This window comes from Bombus terrestris, chromosome 8 (genome assembly GCF_910591885.1).
Source record: "Bombus terrestris chromosome 8, iyBomTerr1.2, whole genome shotgun sequence".
NCBI lineage: Eukaryota > Metazoa > Arthropoda > Insecta > Hymenoptera > Apidae > Bombus > Bombus terrestris.
The window spans coordinates 1191166-1210008 of NC_063276.1; the positions used below are offsets into that span (position 1 = coordinate 1191166).

The 18843-nt window shown below is 34.8% G+C and overlaps 5 protein-coding genes across 10 annotated transcripts; 2 read left to right on the plus strand and 3 right to left on the minus strand.

Annotated features, from left to right (window-relative positions):
- The first annotated feature begins 1072 nt into the window (after positions 1-1072).
- Positions 1073-5632, plus strand: LOC100649178 (ras-like protein family member 11B). 3 transcript variants are annotated; one of them, XM_012310892.3, is made up of 5 exons: positions 1073-1205; positions 1289-1559; positions 1917-2139; positions 2631-2817; positions 5132-5632. In XM_012310892.3, the coding sequence occupies exons 2-5, from the start codon at positions 1421-1423 to the stop codon at positions 5312-5314; spliced, it is 732 nt and encodes a 243-aa protein (XP_012166282.1). In that variant the 5' UTR covers positions 1073-1205; positions 1289-1420; the 3' UTR covers positions 5315-5632. The 3 variants fall into 3 exon arrangements, with proteins under 3 accessions (XP_012166282.1, XP_048264147.1, XP_048264146.1); XM_048408190.1 differs by adding an exon at positions 3325-3399 and having other exon boundaries at positions 1200-1559; positions 5132-5324; XM_048408189.1 differs by having other exon boundaries at positions 1200-1559.
- Positions 5633-6775: 1143 nt separating this feature from the next.
- LOC100649414 (Bardet-Biedl syndrome 2 protein homolog) lies at positions 6776-10590 on the minus strand. Its single transcript, XM_003396961.4, has 11 exons — positions 10263-10590; positions 10042-10161; positions 9617-9805; positions 9370-9552; positions 9050-9272; positions 8760-8971; positions 8379-8549; positions 7958-8062; positions 7519-7831; positions 7062-7316; positions 6776-6986 (listed from the first exon to the last, which is right to left on the minus strand). Exons 1-11 carry the CDS (start codon positions 10485-10487, stop codon positions 6892-6894), a joined length of 2091 nt encoding a protein of 696 aa, XP_003397009.2. The 5' UTR covers positions 10488-10590; the 3' UTR covers positions 6776-6891.
- A 165-nt stretch (positions 10591-10755) lies between these two features.
- On the minus strand, positions 10756-12193 carry LOC100649536 (ER membrane protein complex subunit 10). The gene is made up of 4 exons (XM_003396962.4): positions 11754-12193; positions 11422-11685; positions 11069-11335; positions 10756-10988 (listed from the first exon to the last, which is right to left on the minus strand). Exons 1-4 carry the CDS (start codon positions 11811-11813, stop codon positions 10893-10895), a joined length of 687 nt encoding a protein of 228 aa, XP_003397010.2. The 5' UTR covers positions 11814-12193; the 3' UTR covers positions 10756-10892.
- A 1061-nt stretch (positions 12194-13254) lies between these two features.
- On the plus strand, positions 13255-17398 carry LOC100649657 (apoptosis-inducing factor 3). 4 transcript variants are annotated; one of them, XM_012310896.3, is made up of 9 exons: positions 13255-13397; positions 13698-13835; positions 13883-14012; positions 15078-15370; positions 15439-15775; positions 15858-16205; positions 16300-16505; positions 16582-16798; positions 16881-17398. In XM_012310896.3, exons 3-9 carry the CDS (start codon positions 13940-13942, stop codon positions 17138-17140), a joined length of 1734 nt encoding a protein of 577 aa, XP_012166286.1. In that variant the 5' UTR covers positions 13255-13397; positions 13698-13835; positions 13883-13939; the 3' UTR covers positions 17141-17398. The 4 variants fall into 4 exon arrangements, with proteins under 4 accessions (XP_012166286.1, XP_012166284.1, XP_012166285.1 ...); XM_012310894.3 differs by having other exon boundaries at positions 13900-14012; XM_012310895.3 differs by having other exon boundaries at positions 13255-13393; positions 13900-14012.
- On the minus strand, positions 17299-18108 carry LOC100649962 (ribosomal protein 63, mitochondrial). Its single transcript, XM_003396966.4, has 2 exons — positions 17936-18108; positions 17299-17651 (listed from the first exon to the last, which is right to left on the minus strand). The coding sequence occupies exons 1-2, from the start codon at positions 17992-17994 to the stop codon at positions 17387-17389; spliced, it is 324 nt and encodes a 107-aa protein (XP_003397014.1). The 5' UTR covers positions 17995-18108; the 3' UTR covers positions 17299-17386.
- Positions 18109-18843: the final 735 nt, after the last annotated feature.

Genomic DNA, 18843 nt, shown 5'->3' on the forward strand with positions numbered 1-18843 from the left:
GCCTCGCGTCTCTTACATAAAAGTAATAACAACTGTTGGACGCGTGCCGGTCTCTTGGGCCAGTAGCCAGGTCGTAGTAGAGGATCGTGCGGCTGAGGCGGGTGCAGCCGCCGCGATGTCCGGTTTTATTCCATCCAGGAGGAGGGCCGCGAATTGCGAAACCAGCTGTTCGAACGTTTGACCCAGCGACACTGATATCGCGTATCTTGATTAAGCCAGTATGTAACGACCTTTGCATTCCCCGATATCCTGCCACCACGTGAACTCACTGACCGAGAAAGTTTGAAAATGGAATTCACGTGCGTCCCTCGAAACTTCCTGGACGATTTAACGTCCCTCGATCCATTTGTGACAGTTTCGCTGATGGAGCACGAGAAAATCGAAGTGAGAGCGACAAGTAAATTAGCGAGTTACACAGGCTGTCTCGGTGATCATGATCCGCCGATCGATAAGAAAGTGATTCCATGAAAAAATAAACGGATGATGTGAAATAAAAGGTTTTTTACGCGGTGCTTCGTCGTTGATGAAATTCAATTTGAAAATTTACTTAGTATGTGTGAACGAAATGAATTACTGACCAGGTTGAAGCGGGTAATACTCGGCAGATTATTCTACGTGTGAAAACGAGTGAAAAACGTGGAATAAAATTTGTTCGTTTAAGCATATTCCGTTCAAGCGTACACTGACATTTTAACTTTCTTAATACGAGATTCCTAGCAACGTATTGGATAATAATCTTGAAGCAGAATCCCAACCGCGTGCACGCATGAAATCGTACGATCCCTGTGTAACCGTATTACCCAAATAATTGGTTATCGAGCGAATTCGGTATTCCAGATTTGATAAACGTTCTATTTTGAACGTTGTCTGTGTCCCGGACTCGGTTCGAGCAAAAATAAAAGTAATAAATTAGAAACCAACTTCTGGGAACAGCAGACATCGGATAAATCAATGAGATTCGTTCCTTTACGAAACAAATTGCTTATCAGCGCCTGTAAAAGAACAAGAGAGTGTATTATAATTGGCAATTGAATAAATCGAAGGATCTACACGGATATATCGATTTAATAAGCAGTAAGATAATATGAGAAAAAAGAATAAAATAAAATAAAATATAGAATGCAGAACGTGATATAAAAATAATTAGCAATTACAAAAGAGAGAGAGAGAGAGAGAGAAACCGGTTAACGGAAGAGCTGATGAAGGTAAATAGAAAACACGATCAAACACAGAGTGACAGAGAGTGGGATTTACGATCAAATTAAAACGAATATCATTCGTTTACCAGTTTGCGGATCGATCGGAGGAAAAGGTAGCACGAAGAATGCGTGCATAAACACGTCTATTAAATATCAGCGGGAAAAAGAGAGGCTTCATAATCGATGAGACACCCCAGAGGGAATTCAGTGACAGTTAAGTCATGGAGAGATTCAGTCCGCCAGCAACGTCGTTGAGGAAGAGAATTAGCCCTCCGATAGCTTGGAATCTCGGCCTTACTAGCAGGGATCCGAGAATTGTCAAAGTAATCCTACTGGGACATCAAGGCGTCGGTAAAACCGGTAAGGATCCAATTTAAAAATTATAATATTTCAAATATCTCGAGATACTTTGCAAGTAATTGACATTGATATTCGAGTTGTCGGATTTTCAAATTCCCAAAGCTTTTATTTCCTAAAATCTTGTTGTGGCTGTAAATCTTTAAACATCTTCGAATTTCCAAATAATCTAAATTATCGAACTCTCGACTTTTCAAATCTCCGAATTGCCAGATATCCGAATTTTTAAATTTTCAAATTTCTAAATTTCTGATTTCTCGAGTTTCCAAATCTTCAAACGTTCGAGGCCTCCGCGTGAGATCAATATTACGCGATGATTCTATCTTTGGCAAACACTAACGTATCATCGACAATCGATAGCCCTGGCAGTGCGATTCGCGACCAAACGGTATATAGGGGAGTACGATTGTTCTATCGAGAGGGTTTACAAAGTGGACAGTTTCCTGGATGCGGCGTGGGAGATAACCGATCCCCCAGGATACCTACCACCTCCGTCCGAACTGAAATTACGGTGGGCAGATGCTATCGTTCTCGTTTACTCGGTGTCGGATCGTGTCAGCTTCGACGAAACATCTCGTCTTCGGTAAGAAAATTTATTAATCGCTCCGATTGGAACAACGCTGATTGGAATAACGGTGTTTAGTCTGTATAACGCTTCTATTAATAAAGAAGCGTAATGAATTAATGATCAAAGAAGGGGAATATAATTTGTCAAGTGACGTGCGAATATACTAATGAACATAATTAGCTATTTTTAAATCGTTAATCGTTACATTACACAGGATACGTCAGAACATATCTTTTTTACAAATTCTCAAGGAATTTTTGAAAGATATTACTTCTTCTTTACAACCTTTCTTCTACGATAAATATTTGTTTAATATTATATTCTATTAAATATTTGCAATGAACGTTCGTTTCGAATTAAAAAAGCATTTTTATCACAAACTCTTAACTTTCGATAGAATCGCATCTCACTGTTTATATTATGTGTCATAAATATATTTTTAAATATCTGCAATTCTGTCTGGTAAAAATGTACAATTAGTATTTCTTACCCGATATTTATTTTAGATTTCTAGTATCACACGCGAGGAAAACTAGAAAGGTTCCACCGATAGTAATCCTGATAGCAAATAAAGCAGATTTAACGTACACTCCTGGTGAAAGGGTAGTTTCTACGGCAGAAGGGCGTCAAAGAGCGGAAGAGATCGAGGCCCACGCGTTTCATGAAATTTCCGTCAGAGAATCTGTCGAACAGGTAACATTAATACCAACATTTTTATTTTCTTGCCATGAAAATAATTATTCGTATACCGAGCACCCTTCGTCTTGGCCTTTACCTTCCATAATTAGATGCGTAGTAATAATAGATCCATTGCCAATGCTGCGTCGATGCGCTTTAACCTGACCTCGAAAAAGACATAATACCGCGTCGATGACATTTTCCATGTTAGAAATGTTACGGACCAACGTGTAGCAACGTTATTTTTATAAAAAATACCGCTTTGTATCTTTAAATCTTTAACCATGCAAATTACAAAGCGTAACATTACGCGATATCGACTCTGCAAGTCGACGATACGACGACAACGGAAAATAAAATAACGGCAACGGAAAAATAGAAAGCGGAAAATTGTGCAAATGCACGTTTAGAAGAGTCAGTAGTCGTTGACACGGCATTGCGTGGTGCGGCGTTGCATCTCACGTTATTACGATAAAAACACGAGCTTTTGACGTAACACTGACATTGACTCTTTTGCCATAGATTTTTAACCTTAGGTGGCAAGGACTAAGTCACAGACCATCCGACCTGTAAATTACTATCTATGCTATTCATAAGGTAAACAATTACGAGATAACAAATTCATTGCACAAATGCCACTTCGTTTCGTAACGATCTTTCCTCCAAGCGATATACCATTTTTAAAATTCTATTTAACAAACCCTGGAAAATAAATTCATAAACTTCAATTTACGACGTGTTGTTTTCATTCTCAATTATGTCGTATTCAAATTCTCCTATAATCGTAAAATGAAATTAGTACGAGGAAGTCGACGAAAATATATACTTATCGTGTTTTTCTTCTGTAATCTTCGTTCGATCAAATGGTTCGATAAATTCAAAATCTACGATATAATCTGATATACATATCTGTTATACGAATTCATTCGAAACATCTTCGAAAATTCCTTTTCTTCCTCGAACGATGGAGGGTCACAATCGTGCACTTTCTTCGTTTTCTAAAATTTGGTAGAGAGCCAGCCAGACACAACACCACGTCATCCGACACGAAAGCTTCGGCAGACAAGCGTTTGATATCTCGACGAGTTGAATATTCGTGGAGTCTCGTACGCGACGATATGACATTGAGATCGTTGACGTAACGTCACACGTCACCGATCGCGAAAGAAAGCCCCCGTCGATCGGAAATCTCAGCTGGAGTTCTGCTATTACTCGCCTATTTCAATCGCGAAAGAACGCAGAGAGAAAGAGAAAGAGAGAACCAAGAGGTTGGCGAATAGATCGCTTTGTCACGACCGATCCCGCGGTCGAGCCTAATCGCCAGCCTCGTTATTTTTCTAAAACGATTGTTTACTTCTCCGGGAAACCGGTCATGGCGTTTACGCGTGATCGCAGAGTGGTAAACAAAATCTGTATCGTGGAGCGAGCGGAACGCGGGCGATACGGCGGCCATCTCGAAACGATCGTTCCAGCGTTATCGGCATCGTAAACGTGCCTATCGTAATTAAACATTTGTTTCACAATTAATTATGTGTACTAGGTGGAAACGATATACGATATCGGTACGAGTATCGAGGACTGAGCTTCAAATTTATTCTGATACGTTTCGAAGGTGGGAACACGCCTGAAATCGTTTCAGCCCTGAAGAAGCGAACCTTAACGTTCGAGAAACGTCGGAACGAAACGCAACGCGCTATTAAAAATCGATCGAAACTCGAAGAACCACGAATACCTCGTGTAACGATCACGATGACGGTTTAGAGTCTAAAATATATTACGTATGCTGTACGAAACATCTCGAAATTTCGTTAACGCTCTAGCGAGACTATCGTGACTATATTTGGCGAATCACGATATCGTGTAACGAATATATTTTATTTATTTATTTTATTTTATTCTTGCCTCTCGGCACTCTGAATGGTTTCCATGGTTCTTCCGCTTTACCACAGTGCGTCATCTCAACGCCATACAACGATAATATTCTTCTCTTACGCTATGACACTTAGTATAATAAATATAGAAACAGACCAAAATTATGTTACGATCCAATGGACGATACCATATGTTCTTCTTTGAAAGAATTTCAGGTAGAAGTACGAGCAAGGAAAGGTAAAAAGAAGGGGGTCTATAACTTGTTCTACGCGTGTCGCAAACTGTTACACACAAGCACGAATGAAAAAGTGATATGAGCGATAATGAGACTGGTTTTAAACGTACTTTATGAGAGAAAAATATATATCAAATATAATCGTCATAGCGGTTGAGCAGATAATCCCGCGAGGTTACGTAACGATAGCAGCGGACTGACTCGATTATTTTTATTCGACAGGTCATGGCCGTTTTCACCGACATCTCCAAGCTGTTGACGGAATTGCCGGGCAATTCTGGCCAACAAACAAATTCCTTCAGGGTGAGAGCCTCCACTGATGGCACCTTGGACGCTCTTCGACGCCCCTCGCCTGTTCCCCTCAAACGAAGATTCAGCATTTCCGTTCGAGGAACCCTTCATTAAGCGAAGACCAGCTAGGAGCTTAAAACTATGCGCTCTGTAACAAAGCTGCTGTTCTAATCCTTCGAGTTTCGAGAAATATCGACTGTTCGTTGTCAATTTGTAATATCGTGATCGTTTATTGTAAAATATCGTAAAGGTGTATTTTGTTCATTTTTAGAAATATTTTAGTATTCACTTTGAGAAATATTTTTTACAATCTTTTCACGCGTTGCGATATATTTTTAGATTTTAAACTTTTAAACTATATTTTTAGATTATTAGATAACATGTTTGTGGTCCTAGTCTGTTCCGAGTGAACTGCAATGTGCGCTATTGAAACATGATCAAAAGCCAAAGAACCACAAATATGTCAGTGAGAGATATTTTTGGACTGCTTTATCTTTGGGTTTAACACAATTTATTAAAAATGCACTATCGGCCAATATGGAGTTTCGAATCGCTATATGTTTCATAGAAATAAAAAATTTAAAGAAAAATCTGCTGATTAAGCAGTAAATAAACGATCGATAAATTCCGTTTAATACCTGAAATATTTCTCTTACATGTGATATTAATGTATTTAAATTATTGCTGGTATTTGTTCTGTAAATTATATTGATGTTAAATAATTCAGTGAAATAAAATTTGCACAATAATCATTTCCTAAAAATAAGTATGAATTATTGATTATTCGAGTTACGATTAAGTTATATTTAATGTATATTTAATTGTAAAGATTATTGTATAATTTCTCAAATTCAATCAATAAATAGATTTTCTAAAGCTAATTCGAATGTCGTATCTTTGATCTTTAACTCTGTAATTTTGATTTCATCTTTAGCTCACTCTCCTTGTAATTTTCATGAGTTGGAATATATAAAAGGTCAAAAATTCAGAAAAATTTCATAATCATTGAAGATATGAATAAAAGAAATTAAAAAATAAATAAACAAGACAATGCATGTAAACACTCAAAAATCCCGAGAATTTGAGGTCATTTTTTAGAACTTTGGCAATGTTACGCTACTCCCTACGCTATATCTGCTGATATAAAATCGTAAAATCGCTCCAAAGTTTTGGCGAAATCTCGAAAACCGCAACCTCGAAAAATTCCTGGAATATGACGTCATTTGCGAGACTCGCGGCAATTTTTCCTATCTGCCACGAATTTCTCCAATTAATTTGATCACGACCAGAGCTATTTGTCGAGTTTTGAGCTTCAGAACTTTGCTTTAAAGTTCTTCCACTTTGGTTCTCGTTAATTAACAGGCGGCACGATGCGATGACCAGTCCTCAAAATAGCTGTCCTCGAAACTCCCATTTTAAGCCAGTCTTGTTGGAGGAATCAGATAAAAATCCGTCCATCGAGCGTCTCGAATATTCGAACGAGTATATGGATACGAATGTGTCGATTCAACAAACGTCATTTTAGCCAAGCCAGAATTTTCATCCCAGTCTTTGCACACTAACGGATATATTTTATGTAGTTCTAATAATCGTTTATTAATCTTTTTGACAAGCTCTTTTGGGGCCCCCATAGCGTTCCGGGGCCCAACGCTTACAGTGATATCAGCGTCAAGGTAAATTCGCCCCTGAATTCATCCATGTCTTATTGCCAGCGTGAGAGCCTTCGGATTCTCGTCCTGAATCGCTGCTCTACAACGGGCTATCGTGTTTGAGGCACTTTTCCCAACTAGTAATACAAATTTTAATAACGCTTTATTTTTCGCAAATGGAAAATAAGTGAAAGTAAGATAAAAAGTATCACCTCTTAATCTAGCTGCACGTTGCACTCCGAGATTTAATTCTTTTAAATTCGCCGTGAGTTCTCTATAACTCTTCATTCTGATTTCATGTTCCCTGATCAGATCGACATTAACATTTTTCAATTGTACGAGTCTCTTTCTCATTTCATCGATATTCTCGAGAATTCTTGCATCCTCCAAGCGAATTATAATATTTTTCAGTAAAACTGTTTCATTAGCTGCCTCTGCTTGCAATCTGGTATCGATCTCCTTTAACTCTGCAATAAATAAATAAATTATCCTCCGATATTCTCGGAAAGCCATAAAATATATCTTTTCTTATCGTTGGACCGCGGATTTCTACGCATTTATGGGAAACTTGAAGATGCAAAAATGCTTATGTTCCATCTTTTTAATTATATTTATGAAAATACGAATTTGCATCAATATATTCGCAATCTAATTATTACTTTGAGTCACCTTTGACGTGTTCCAAGGCGTCCAACATCTTCTTCTCTTCAGCCGGAAATGAAACTTCGGAAGAAAGCTCTCTAAGGCCCAAGTACAAGGCTAACGACTGAATAATGTCGCCGGCAAATGTAGAATCTTCCGTTTGAACGGTTACTTTTCCCGTTGCGTCTGACATGAAACAATGAATCTTGTTGTCTCTCATGCCGCGAAGCCACATCTCAATACCTCCGTTGTTTGGTTTGTCCTCCTTAATTTCGAACTCTTCCGGAAGAATGAGACTTTGATTCAACCAAAGAGCGATTCTTTGAGGTCTCTCCGCAAACTGATTAACCAAAAATAATAGATATACTGTATAGCAGCGGTGATAATTACTCGAAGGATGCGTAGATAAGTTAAAAAATAAGCAAATGAAAATAAATGTGAATTTTCAACAACTTAAAACTAATACCTCAGCTGTGACGCTATTTTTCGCAAAGTCCTCCGCAATTTGCGCAGGCCGTTCGATGATCTGGTACATGCAAAATCTAGGCAATTGGCGCGTCATTTCAAACACCTTAAACGGAGTAAAGAAATCAGAATAGAAATTGGGACAAACTTGTTTTATATATCGAAATAAAATTTCCAATGAAACTTCACTCGTCTGAATTTGTCGGGCAATAAACAGTTTATACGTGTAATATAATAGGAGCTCATCGACTATCCATTATCTTTTGTTCGCATGATAGGAGCTCACGTTTGGGTAAATGAATTCAACCAGCAAAAGTTCAGTTAACCGGGCACTAGAATTTCGTTCGGATAAATGAAATTCTGCTGTACTAGAATACTGTGCAGTAAAATGTTTTATAAATGCCCCTTGCTTTATATGGTACCTGTAACAAATCCGCAGCAGCTGGACCAACGCATACTTTAACGTGCATATCGACAGGGGCATTCTTCGGAGGACGAAGCTCTATTTCCAGCTCCCCCTTAGGTCTGCTGGGATGGACAACGAGAGTTTCGCCTTCGAACACTCCTTCGGTGAAAACTATCGCGCAATACATCTTGGGCAGAGTAAATGTACGACAGTATTAAAATTTATTTCATCTAAAAATGATGAAAGTGTGTATCTTTTACGTTTGATGCTGCAAATATGAGAAATTTTATATAAATAAAGAAATAATTGTTTTATTTTTATTTTATCGTACTGTGAAAGCGTTAAAGAACATTTCAAAAAGACAAAAATTGGTTTATGCAAGAACCGATCGACTTACAAAAAGACCAGGTCCAGACGCAAGGGCAACACGAGCCGCACCATTGCAGGTCATCAAGCTCACTGCCAATTTCGTTCCATGGAACATATTCGGAACAGACGCGGCCCTCTGCCTAAGTTCCATTTGGAGGATCTGCCTTTTCGCCAATAAATCGCGCATTGCCTCGCCAGGTTCTGGAGTATCCATCGCGGAACCGGAACCATAGCCGCGCACTAAAATATAATTTGAAAAATCTTCCTGTCAATCTTTTTAGTCTATCGCTGTATGCGTATATACATATTCTATTCTACCTTCGCCAATAGAAGACACTACGACTAAATCAGATTTGCCGATTCTCCTGTAATCAGCTTCCACGATTCCAGCTATTCCGGCGGATAATTGAATTTTAAAAATTACTTCACCGCTATTGGATGACCTTGCGTCTACTTTTCCATTATTCCAACCAGTTATGACTTCGGGTGCACCGTCTCCGTTCAAATCAAAGCTCCTCGTGACCACCACCCGGTGCTTCGACTGAAAAATTTATGAAAACGAACATTCCTACGACCTAAATTCAATCATCGTATATCGATTCCTTTCTTGGTACTTATATTCTGCGATTTAGAGTGACCTTGACACGCCATAGTCTTTGAGTCATTTCATAGACACCAAGAGTCCCATTTCCTACTGAATAAACGAATCTTCTATTAGGTAGGCCGGTTAGAGTGGTAATCGAAGCTGTTTCTTTAGCTTCCCAGAGCAGATTGTCTTTCTTGTACACCTTTATTTCGAAATCTCTGGTCCCAATGACCAACTAAATATTGTTTGTATTTATTAGAGAAGGATTTTTATTAGATTCATTTCCTATTATAATTTACCTCGTTTTCGTCATCTCCATCGAAGTCAAAAACAGCTAATGAAGTTACAATACCTCCTAGTACTGTCCAAAATATCTCTGTGCCTTGTGAGTCTAAAACTGTTATCGAACTATTGCCACCAACGATTGCAACTTGATTTGGAAGCCAACTCAATTTACCAACGATTATACATCTTGCACCATCAGACATCTAATAAAAACGATATAATTTATTTGAGTTTTAGTATGATAAGTAAACTTCCGATTTTTATGCAAATTTACATATATCCAGGCAACCTAAGAAGCCTAAGCACAAATCATCCATTAAATATTATAACAAGTAATATACTTCGTATATTTTATGTATTTTTGCATATTATATACATTTTATGCACCTTTAAATTTCAAATGAATGCATAAATATCTGTAGTCTAATAATTGCAATACCTCTTTGTAAAAAGCATCAGAGTTGTCTTCTATGTGATAGGCCAAAATATGAGATGTAGTTCCAATTAGAAGAATATCTCTCTCGTCATCACTAAGTCGACCAGTGCATAATGCTGTAATCTAATAATATACATATTTATATATACAATACAATATATTGATTAATTTGTAGTAGAAGTTAGTTTTTATTAGTATTTTTATAATTATTTAATTAATTATACCTCAGTTCCTATCTGAAGTTCCGCGAGTTCTCCGCTCCAAGATATTTTTCTATCGGATTGTTCGTGGTCTTGGCCGGTTATTTGTGGTTGCCTATGAGGGCTGTGTACCAAAATATTTCCACCATAAGTTGCAGCCGCTAGACAAGCATGAGAACCATCGAATTTACCGGAAGTTACAAGACCAGGTTCCACATGTTTTTGAATATTTAGAGAAAATGCTGCCATTTTAAGGTCAGCTTGAGTGGTTGCACATATTCTAATACATAATGGTAACAGTTTGTGGCCTTGTTCATTGGGTGGAAGATTATTGATCTTTCCCTGCCTTACCTGTCTGAACTTTACCTGGTATACTAAACTGTACATATAGGAAGATTATATAACAGCTAACTTTCACAAGTATTATAGCACTCTAATGTATGTACATTGCATTATAAACAATTTTTGTTCTACATGTTATTAGTTAGAATGATAAAACAAAGGATAAACAAAAAAATGTAATTAAATCATAGAATTTATTCAGGAAAAGATACAATCATAGTTTTTATAACTATAATTATGAAAGTACATTACAAGTTTATAAATAAACGGTTCCCGCACAAACACTCTTCGAAGCACCACATACACTTTATGTTACTGTCTTTGGGCACTTCCTCCTGCACCCCCAGCTTCTGGATTCGTTGCGGATGATAGAACAACAAAGATTAATGCAGGGACGATGTACATCCACTGAAATTCAAAGCAATAATATATAAACTGAATTTGAAAAAATTAAATATACAAACATTGTTTAAAACAAAAAAACCTACATATCTTGCAAGGAAAGATCTGTTATCTTTTGCATCTCCTCTTTCCCGTGCTTCTCTTTCACGTTCAAGTTTCTGAATATATGTAGCAGTGTCTGGAACTGGTCCACCATCAGGATACTTAACGATAATGTTGGTTGTCCACATATTTGTAAATGGATTTTTTGCACTACAAGGACCAGGCGACGATACACTCACAACTATTGGCTCAGCTGCGCTATCCAGCCAAATTGTTATAACATCTTCAAGATCAGAACCAAGAAGATAACACTATGCATGGAGAAAACATTATAAGTCGTATATATAGATATATATGTATATATAAAGTGAAAGTATAGTCAGAGGAATAAGATTACCGCAGGTACAGAAGTTAAAAATGTTATTTCATTCCCTGAAGAGGTCCGAGCTACTGCTTTAAGTCTGTATTTGCCATCATGTCTAGCAAGGTTTTTTAATTCGTTTATATGAGATTGTAACAATCCATTTTGTCCAACAACAGAAGCACCACTACGAACACTTGACACTGTGACGTTACCTCGTTCTATAAAAATGGGCTCTGGCTCGTCGTTAAATGCGTGCCATAATCGTAATTGTAACCAGCCGTCATAATCGAGTTCGCTCTAAAATTTTAATAGCTGTTTAAAACACGATAAAATATCAAATATAAAAATTTGGAAGGTATACTAACCCCATGAGCTAAAGATGATACGCTGACTAACAAACTTATAAAGATATATATCGTTTGCATTATTAAAATTATTTATTTTCTACGACGTATAAAAAAATCAAACCAATCTCATGTTATAACATTAATGTATTTTACAATTTATTTATCGAATAATACTAATGGAATGTGCGAATTTTTGCACTATGGTGCAAGTGCTTTGACAGTCAGTCTACTAACGTTTGATAGGTTTAGATATTTATAACCTTAGCATCTACTAATTAGTTTTACTGAATATTCTGTTGAAATTGTTTCGAATTTGTTATCGGATTTTATTTCTCTAAATTTATTTTAAAAACTCATTGGATTTTAAAATTAGGCTGTGCATGACAGCGTAATTGTTTCTGCTATTTCTATTTTTATTGGCTAGTTTCTAGTATATATTTATAAAGTTTATATATTTCAACAAAGTACTATACTTTCCTCGCCAATCATATTACGTATACTGAATAGCGTACAATATTACTATTATAATTCTATAGTGATTTTTCTCTAACTTACTATATTAGTGATTTAGTATATGTTACACACAGTATTGCTTTTTACAATATACTTCGAACAAAATTATAAGACCATTTTATAAAATATTTAATAACTGGAAGTAATGAAACCATGAGTTTGTATTACTTTTATGCATTAAAAAGAAGTAGGTTCATCTAAATTTTAAAGAATATAAAAATCATATCATAGTGAATATCATGTACGAACACATCGTCTAGATTATGAGCGACACTCATAGTCCAGTCTTATGATCTGTCATGATGTCAACACGTATATAATATATCCTAGGAAAAACCACGATCGTATAAATTGCTTCCGATATTCATATACAAACGCCTAGGGAATACCGTCCAAAAATTAAGTCATGTCTAGTTGTGAAAAATCAACATGGAAGACAAGAAAGTTCTTATTCTGCGCATGCGTGACATGTTATGAATGTTCAGACAGAACAGATTCATTATACTCGTCTCTGTCTATTTCGCAAGAATACGGATTTTGTTGACCTTCTATGATAATTTTACAATTAGACACAAAATCATATAAAATTATCAAGAAAGTCGTATAAATAAAATTATTCATTTCTGTAGAACTTAAGATCTTTATTTAGATATTTCCCGTACTCGGACGAATAAAGCGGTCGACGTTCCATGGGCGCCAATCCATCTTCCTGTTTCCCGAAAATTCACTATATTTTTGTAACAATAGGAATTGAAGTCCTGCTAATTGTGGAAGCAGTTTCGGATTTCACAAAGTTACTGCGTAACGACATGATAATGTTGCTAATTTTAAAAGATAATATTTCGAATGTAGGGACTACTATCAAATTAGCTTCTGGATTAAAACATTATCTGTAATACAAAAATCGCGAAAACCGATTCAAAAACCTCCATGAACAGATCTAGGGTTTTTAGCTGTCGACTCCTTCACATCTGTTGCAAGCTAATCTATATTATATCATTTGTTCGTGCCGTATCGCATATGCGCAACATCGCTTTATACGAAAATCGATTTCAACTTTCCTTTAAAAGCAAAAATGAATGCTCTCTGAATCATTGCAACAAGTTGCCGTTAGTCATAATGTGTCGAATGAAGTTGAAATGATAGTATGTTCGTATCCTTCTCTTGAAACTAACAGCTTGTATATTATAATAATTAAATTTATTTTACGAACTCAGAAAATATATTAAACAAATACTAAACCGCTATATTGTATAAATAAAAACTGTTATATAATATTAATGATAAAATATTTATATTTCGGATAATATAAAAGTTGGTTTTTAATATTTTTTTAAAAATATAATCAAAGCAATAACATTTAATCTAAAGTTCTCTTTAAATTAAGTACTTAATATATTATGCGAACGAACTATCGCTAATCTCTTAATGTACTACAATTTTTAACAGGTTTTAAAATAACTTCGTCGAAGTAGTGTCTTGATAACTTTTGATCTATTGTTCCACGAATAAGTGAAAGTTTATCTAAAATAGTTTACCAGTAGAAACACAAGGTCGATCGCCGTAGTTGAAACTGTCTTTAGCGATGTAAGTATAAGTAATTGTAGGAATCGAAGTAGTCAGATGATTTATAGATACCACGATAACGCAGTTGGGATACCGTCCGTGAGTGGCATTACTTGAACGCACAAATGGGTGGAAATAATTGTAAAGGACTTCTTCCAGGGAGTTCTAATGCTACGTCAAACACATCCGCCAAGACAGGTGAAAACTACATATCTTTTTTTCTTAAGTTATAGATTCATAATTATATATGACATTATTCAATAATATATGGGATTTTATATTGGTGTTTCTATTTATTCGATGCATACCAAGAGACAAAGTTTCCTTATAGCAACAAGGAAAATTTTAACTTGGAATATTTTAATAGAGAATTTTTTCTTATTATCTACATTTAATTTAAGCAATTTATATATGAAATTCTAACTGTCGTGATTTATATATGTAAATAATTTAAATAAATATACGTAGTTGCTACCAGAATATCGACTTTTCTCTCGTATACGATAAATGTAATTAATGATGGGTTTTTACGTTCGATAATAAATGATTACGGATATCAGATAACACATCCAACATATCTAATCATATTTCCGCATGTATTAACATGTTTAAAAAACTAGACACGATAATTTGTTGCAATACATTAAAATAAGTTAGAATGCATTGCATGTGTTACAATATCTTGTTTTGCAACATCAATGGTTTTATGTATGCGTGTACTTGAAGAAACCTTCGAATAGTTTCACTATACTTCTCTTTATGACAAAAAGTCCACTTTAAAGTTACAATTCATTTAATGACTAATCTATAAATGTTTAAGTAACATTGACGAATAGTTACGGTGAATAATAGCAGAACGACTTGACAGTATGCGCTTATTCATTGCGAAACAATGTACGAAACTATCGTTTAACTCAATATTTCACGTTGGTGGGAAAATAAATAACGGAAGAATGTCAGAATTACAGAAAAGGAAAATTCACATTTGCAGTGAGTGTAATAAAGAAATTGAAGATATTAGGCGGTCGTATAATAAAGCAAAATGTTGTTGCAGTTGTGAGTTAAGGACTTGCCATTTGCACGCAAACGTATCTAATGAAAAATCTAATGAATCTAATTTATCAATATGCAATTGTATTGACACTTGGAATATTTAAAAATATTTTACCAAATTAAATAAAAAAAAAAAAAAAAAATTAAATCTATTCCAGTTACAAATTGATATAAGTAAATGTTTTACTTGAATAATTTATATTTACTTAGGTAAACCAGAGAAGTATGACTATGTTGAAGATGTGGTGTGTAATAAAACAGATATCAAAGAAAATGAAATGAAACTGTTGCCACTTGGAGAAAGTGGGGCAAAAGTCTTGTTGATTAAACAAAAGGGAGAATTACATGCTATTGGTACAAAATGTACGCACTACGGAGCATTACTTCATACAGGAGCGCTAGGAGATGGAAGAATAAGGTGTCCATGGCATGGTGCATGTTTCAACATCAAAACAGGAGATATAGAAGATTACCCAGGATTAGACTCTTTACCATGTTACCAAGTAATTTAGTGAGCTGATATGTTTACTTTTAATCTTGATAAAATTAAATTTAAATTTTAATTAAACAGGTAAATGTGGATAATAGTGGTCTTGTACGTGTGAAAGCAAGGCGTAAGGATTTGGAATTCAATAGAAGGGTCAAGAAGATGTACGAACAAGATCCCAATAATAATACTACTGTCGTAATAGTTGGAGGTGGTCCAGCAGCTGCAACTTGTGCAGAAAGTTTGCGACAGGAAGCTTTTACAGGAAATATTATTATGGTTTGTAAAGAGAACACAGTGCCATATGATAGGGTAAAGGTATCCAAAACATTTGATATAGACATTGAAAAAGCAGTTTTGAGACCACTTTCGTTTTACAAAGAGCATAAAATTGAAACCAAACTGGGTGTAGAAGCTACAGGTAAAAAAATGAAAAAGTTAACACAAACTATCTTTCTTTTGGTATAAAATATGATCAAATTTTATGATAAAATTTATTACAGGATTAAATACAAATGACAATGTTGTTCATTTGAGTAATAATGAAAGATTAACGTACAATTATCTATTTATTTGTACTGGAAGTATGGCCAGAAAACCTGATATACCTATTAATTTATCTAATATTTATGTATTAAGAAACTACACAGACTCTCATGCTATATCCTCCAAATTATCATCAGACAAACATATTGTAATACTTGGATTAGGTTTCATTGGTATGGAAGCAGCTGCTTATTGTGTAAATAAATGTGCATCTGTTACCATCATAGGGAGGTCTAAAGTTCCATTACAAACAGTTTTTGGTACAGAAATTGGTAACAGAATCAAACGGCAGTTTGAAGAACAAGGTACTAAAGTATATCAATAATATCCAGGTACTGTACCGTATCTGATTTGTATCAAGTTAGGTAAAAAATAATCAAAAATAATTGTTCTTTCAAGGTGTTAAATTTATATTTGAACGTAATATCACACAGTTTGTTGCAAAAGATGATGACAAGAATGCTGTAGGTACAGTAGTACTTACCAGTGGTGAAGTCCTTCCTGCTGATATAGTGATCATCGGAATTGGATCTAAATTATATACAGATTGGATAAAGGATACTCCTATCAAAATGTTACAAGATGGCAGTATCATAGTGGATAAGGTAGATTGTTATTCAACAGTGGATGAATCGAAGTATCAAATTTAGGAAACTAATAAAATTCTATGTATAATTTCAGTACTTGAAAACAAATGTTGAAAACATATACGCAGGTGGTGATATAGCGTATGCACCGCTATTTGGTTCCGATGACATTTCAGCTACAATAGGTCACTATTCGTTGGCCCATTACCATGGTAAAATAGCAGCACTGAATATATGTGCTAAAACTACTGCCTTAAGTACCGTACCATTTTTCTGGACAACACTATTCGGAAAGAGTTATAGATATGTTGGTACGTTATGCTTTTACATATAATACATGTAAAAGAGGGATGGAACGTTATATCGTCATGATAATTATTGAAAATTTCACAGGATATGGAGAACCAGAGAAAGTAAGAATTTATGGTTCCCTAGAGAACTTGGAATTTTTTGCATATTACATTAAAGATGGTAAGGTTATTGCTATAAGTAGCATCGGAGCAGATCCTATAGCAGCAGATTTTGCAAATTTTCTGCACGAAGGAAACATACTAACAGAAGCGGAGGTTAATCAAGATCCATTTGGTTGGATAAGAAATAAACCAAAGGATTTAGAGACCAGATTCAAAACTGAAACTGTCGTAGATCCATGAATTGAAAGTATATAAAAATTATTTAAATGAAATTCTCATACCAGGACCCTGATATTGAATTCTATAATGCATTTTGTATTCCTATAATCTATTTTTTTAGAATTTCTAAATAAAATCGAGCCTAACATAATACTATGTTTAGCTTTTATACAATTATATTGTAGATACATCATATATTTTTATTTAACGCAATTCTTTACGTTTAACAAAATGGCAAACAAATTGTAACTAATGAGAAAATAAATATTAATCCCAAGATTCGGATACTTTCAAATGACCTAACCGATCCATGATAGTGACTTTTCTGTTAAATTTCGCATTTGCATCTTCTCTGAATTTTGTCATCAGATTTTCAACCCTCTGTTGCTTAAGATGGCTCATATGACCATTTGATTGCTCCGTCGTAAGATAAGGATGCCTTAATATCAACATATTCGCTTCTTCCCTTTCAAGATCCCGTTTAAATTGAAAAATATCTTTCAATGTTGGTTTTTTACGTATACCGTATTTCCTGTACAAAATATAATATTCTTGTTAATAATAGTGTTTACGATAATGCAATTGCGATAAATATAACCTTAGGTCCTAATGCTACGGTAGGAAAGACGGTTAGAAATTAATTCGTTTAAATGATACTTTTTTTGCGGCAAATAGCACCGTATTAGACACTACGTTATGTGTTTTATGCTATACTTATTAATGAATCGTCACGACATAATAAAAAAGATATGTATAGTGATCGAATAAGTAAAAGGTAACCTTAAAATTTTACCAAAATGAGTGATTTGTACATACCCACGAAATCTAAATGGGATATTATGAACTTTGTAGTAAAGTATACTCGTAATACGCATATCGAATACAATTCCCTTTTGTTTCGATATTTAATACTTAATTTTTATTTACTTTGCGTTTATGATGTACTTTCGTGATAAGTGGCTTCAGCGACACCTACATTATCCTATCTAGATATCTTACGCAATTCGCGGTCGAATTTTTGAATCATCGAAGATTTGAATTATATGTATTCAAATACGAATTTAGGATGACAAAAAGTGTATGTATCGTTCTTTAATCGATAAATCTTTCGTGAATCATTTTAGAATATTCTAAATTACGCTATATTATTATTTTTTTATTTATATTCCTAATCCGCTTATTAATTAAAACTTGTAATAGGTGAAAGTCAAACGCAATAATAATAACGATAATAATAATAATAATAATAATAATAACGATAGTAATGATAATAAGGATAAAAATAATAATATTTTGAGGTAAATATAAAAATGTTTAAGAAATAATGTAACAAATTAATGTTTACTAGTATGTTGCTTGTATCGATCTTCGTTAATGGATAGAATCGGTTTAGGAATAAAGGGTTGAGAGAAATTAAAGAAATCGTGGTTCCATGAAAGAATTGATCTATTTGATAGCATTTCAAATTTAAGACAAAAAGAAAAGGTGATATTCTTATAATTAATAACAAACACGTTGTCAAATTACGAAGGAGGTTCACACATTCGGTTTCCGCGTTTATACGCGAGGCTTTCGGTTTTCATCACCATTATTTTCTCGTAAGTGTCGTCTGCCTGTCTTTCTTTCTCCCTCTTTCCCATTATTTCCTCTCGCTTGTCTATTTCTTCCTAAATTATACGTTTACATTCGTAAATTGCACTCGCTTTCTCGGCATTGTACAGTAT

Coding starts and splice junctions, on each gene's coding strand:
- LOC100649178 (XM_012310892.3), top strand. CDS start 1,421: ATGGAGAGATTCAGTCCGCCAGCAACGTCGTTGAGGAAGAGAATTAGC. Junction 2,140..2,630: donor GACGAAACATCTCGTCTTCG/GTAAGAAAATTT, acceptor TATTTATTTTAG/ATTTCTAGTATCACACGCGA. Junction 2,818..5,131: donor TCAGAGAATCTGTCGAACAG/GTAACATTAATA, acceptor TTTATTCGACAG/GTCATGGCCGTTTTCACCGA.
- LOC100649414 (XM_003396961.4), bottom strand. CDS start 10,487: ATGGCAGCATTTTCTCTAAATATTCAAAAACATGTGGAACCTGGTCTT. Junction 8,972..9,049: donor AGTGTCTTCTATTGGCGAAG/GTAGAATAGAAT, acceptor ATTATATTTTAG/TGCGCGGCTATGGTTCCGGT. Junction 8,550..8,759: donor CGTCTGGACCTGGTCTTTTT/GTAAGTCGATCG, acceptor ACTCTGCCCAAG/ATGTATTGCGCGATAGTTTT.
- LOC100649536 (XM_003396962.4), bottom strand. CDS start 11,813: ATGCAAACGATATATATCTTTATAAGTTTGTTAGTCAGCGTATCATCT. Junction 11,686..11,753: donor TATCATCTTTAGCTCATGGG/GTTAGTATACCT, acceptor TTAAAATTTTAG/AGCGAACTCGATTATGACGG. Junction 11,336..11,421: donor TTTTAACTTCTGTACCTGCG/GTAATCTTATTC, acceptor CTCCATGCATAG/TGTTATCTTCTTGGTTCTGA.
- LOC100649657 (XM_003396964.4), top strand. CDS start 14,684: ATGCGCTTATTCATTGCGAAACAATGTACGAAACTATCGTTTAACTCA. Junction 14,805..15,077: donor AAGGAAAATTCACATTTGCA/GTGAGTGTAATA, acceptor ATATTTACTTAG/GTAAACCAGAGAAGTATGAC. Junction 16,506..16,581: donor GCAGTATCATAGTGGATAAG/GTAGATTGTTAT, acceptor GTATAATTTCAG/TACTTGAAAACAAATGTTGA.
- LOC100649962 (XM_003396966.4), bottom strand. CDS start 17,994: ATGCGTATTACGAGTATACTTTACTACAAAGTTCATAATATCCCATTT. Junction 17,652..17,935: donor ATCCCATTTAGATTTCGTGG/GTATGTACAAAT, acceptor TATTTTGTACAG/GAAATACGGTATACGTAAAA.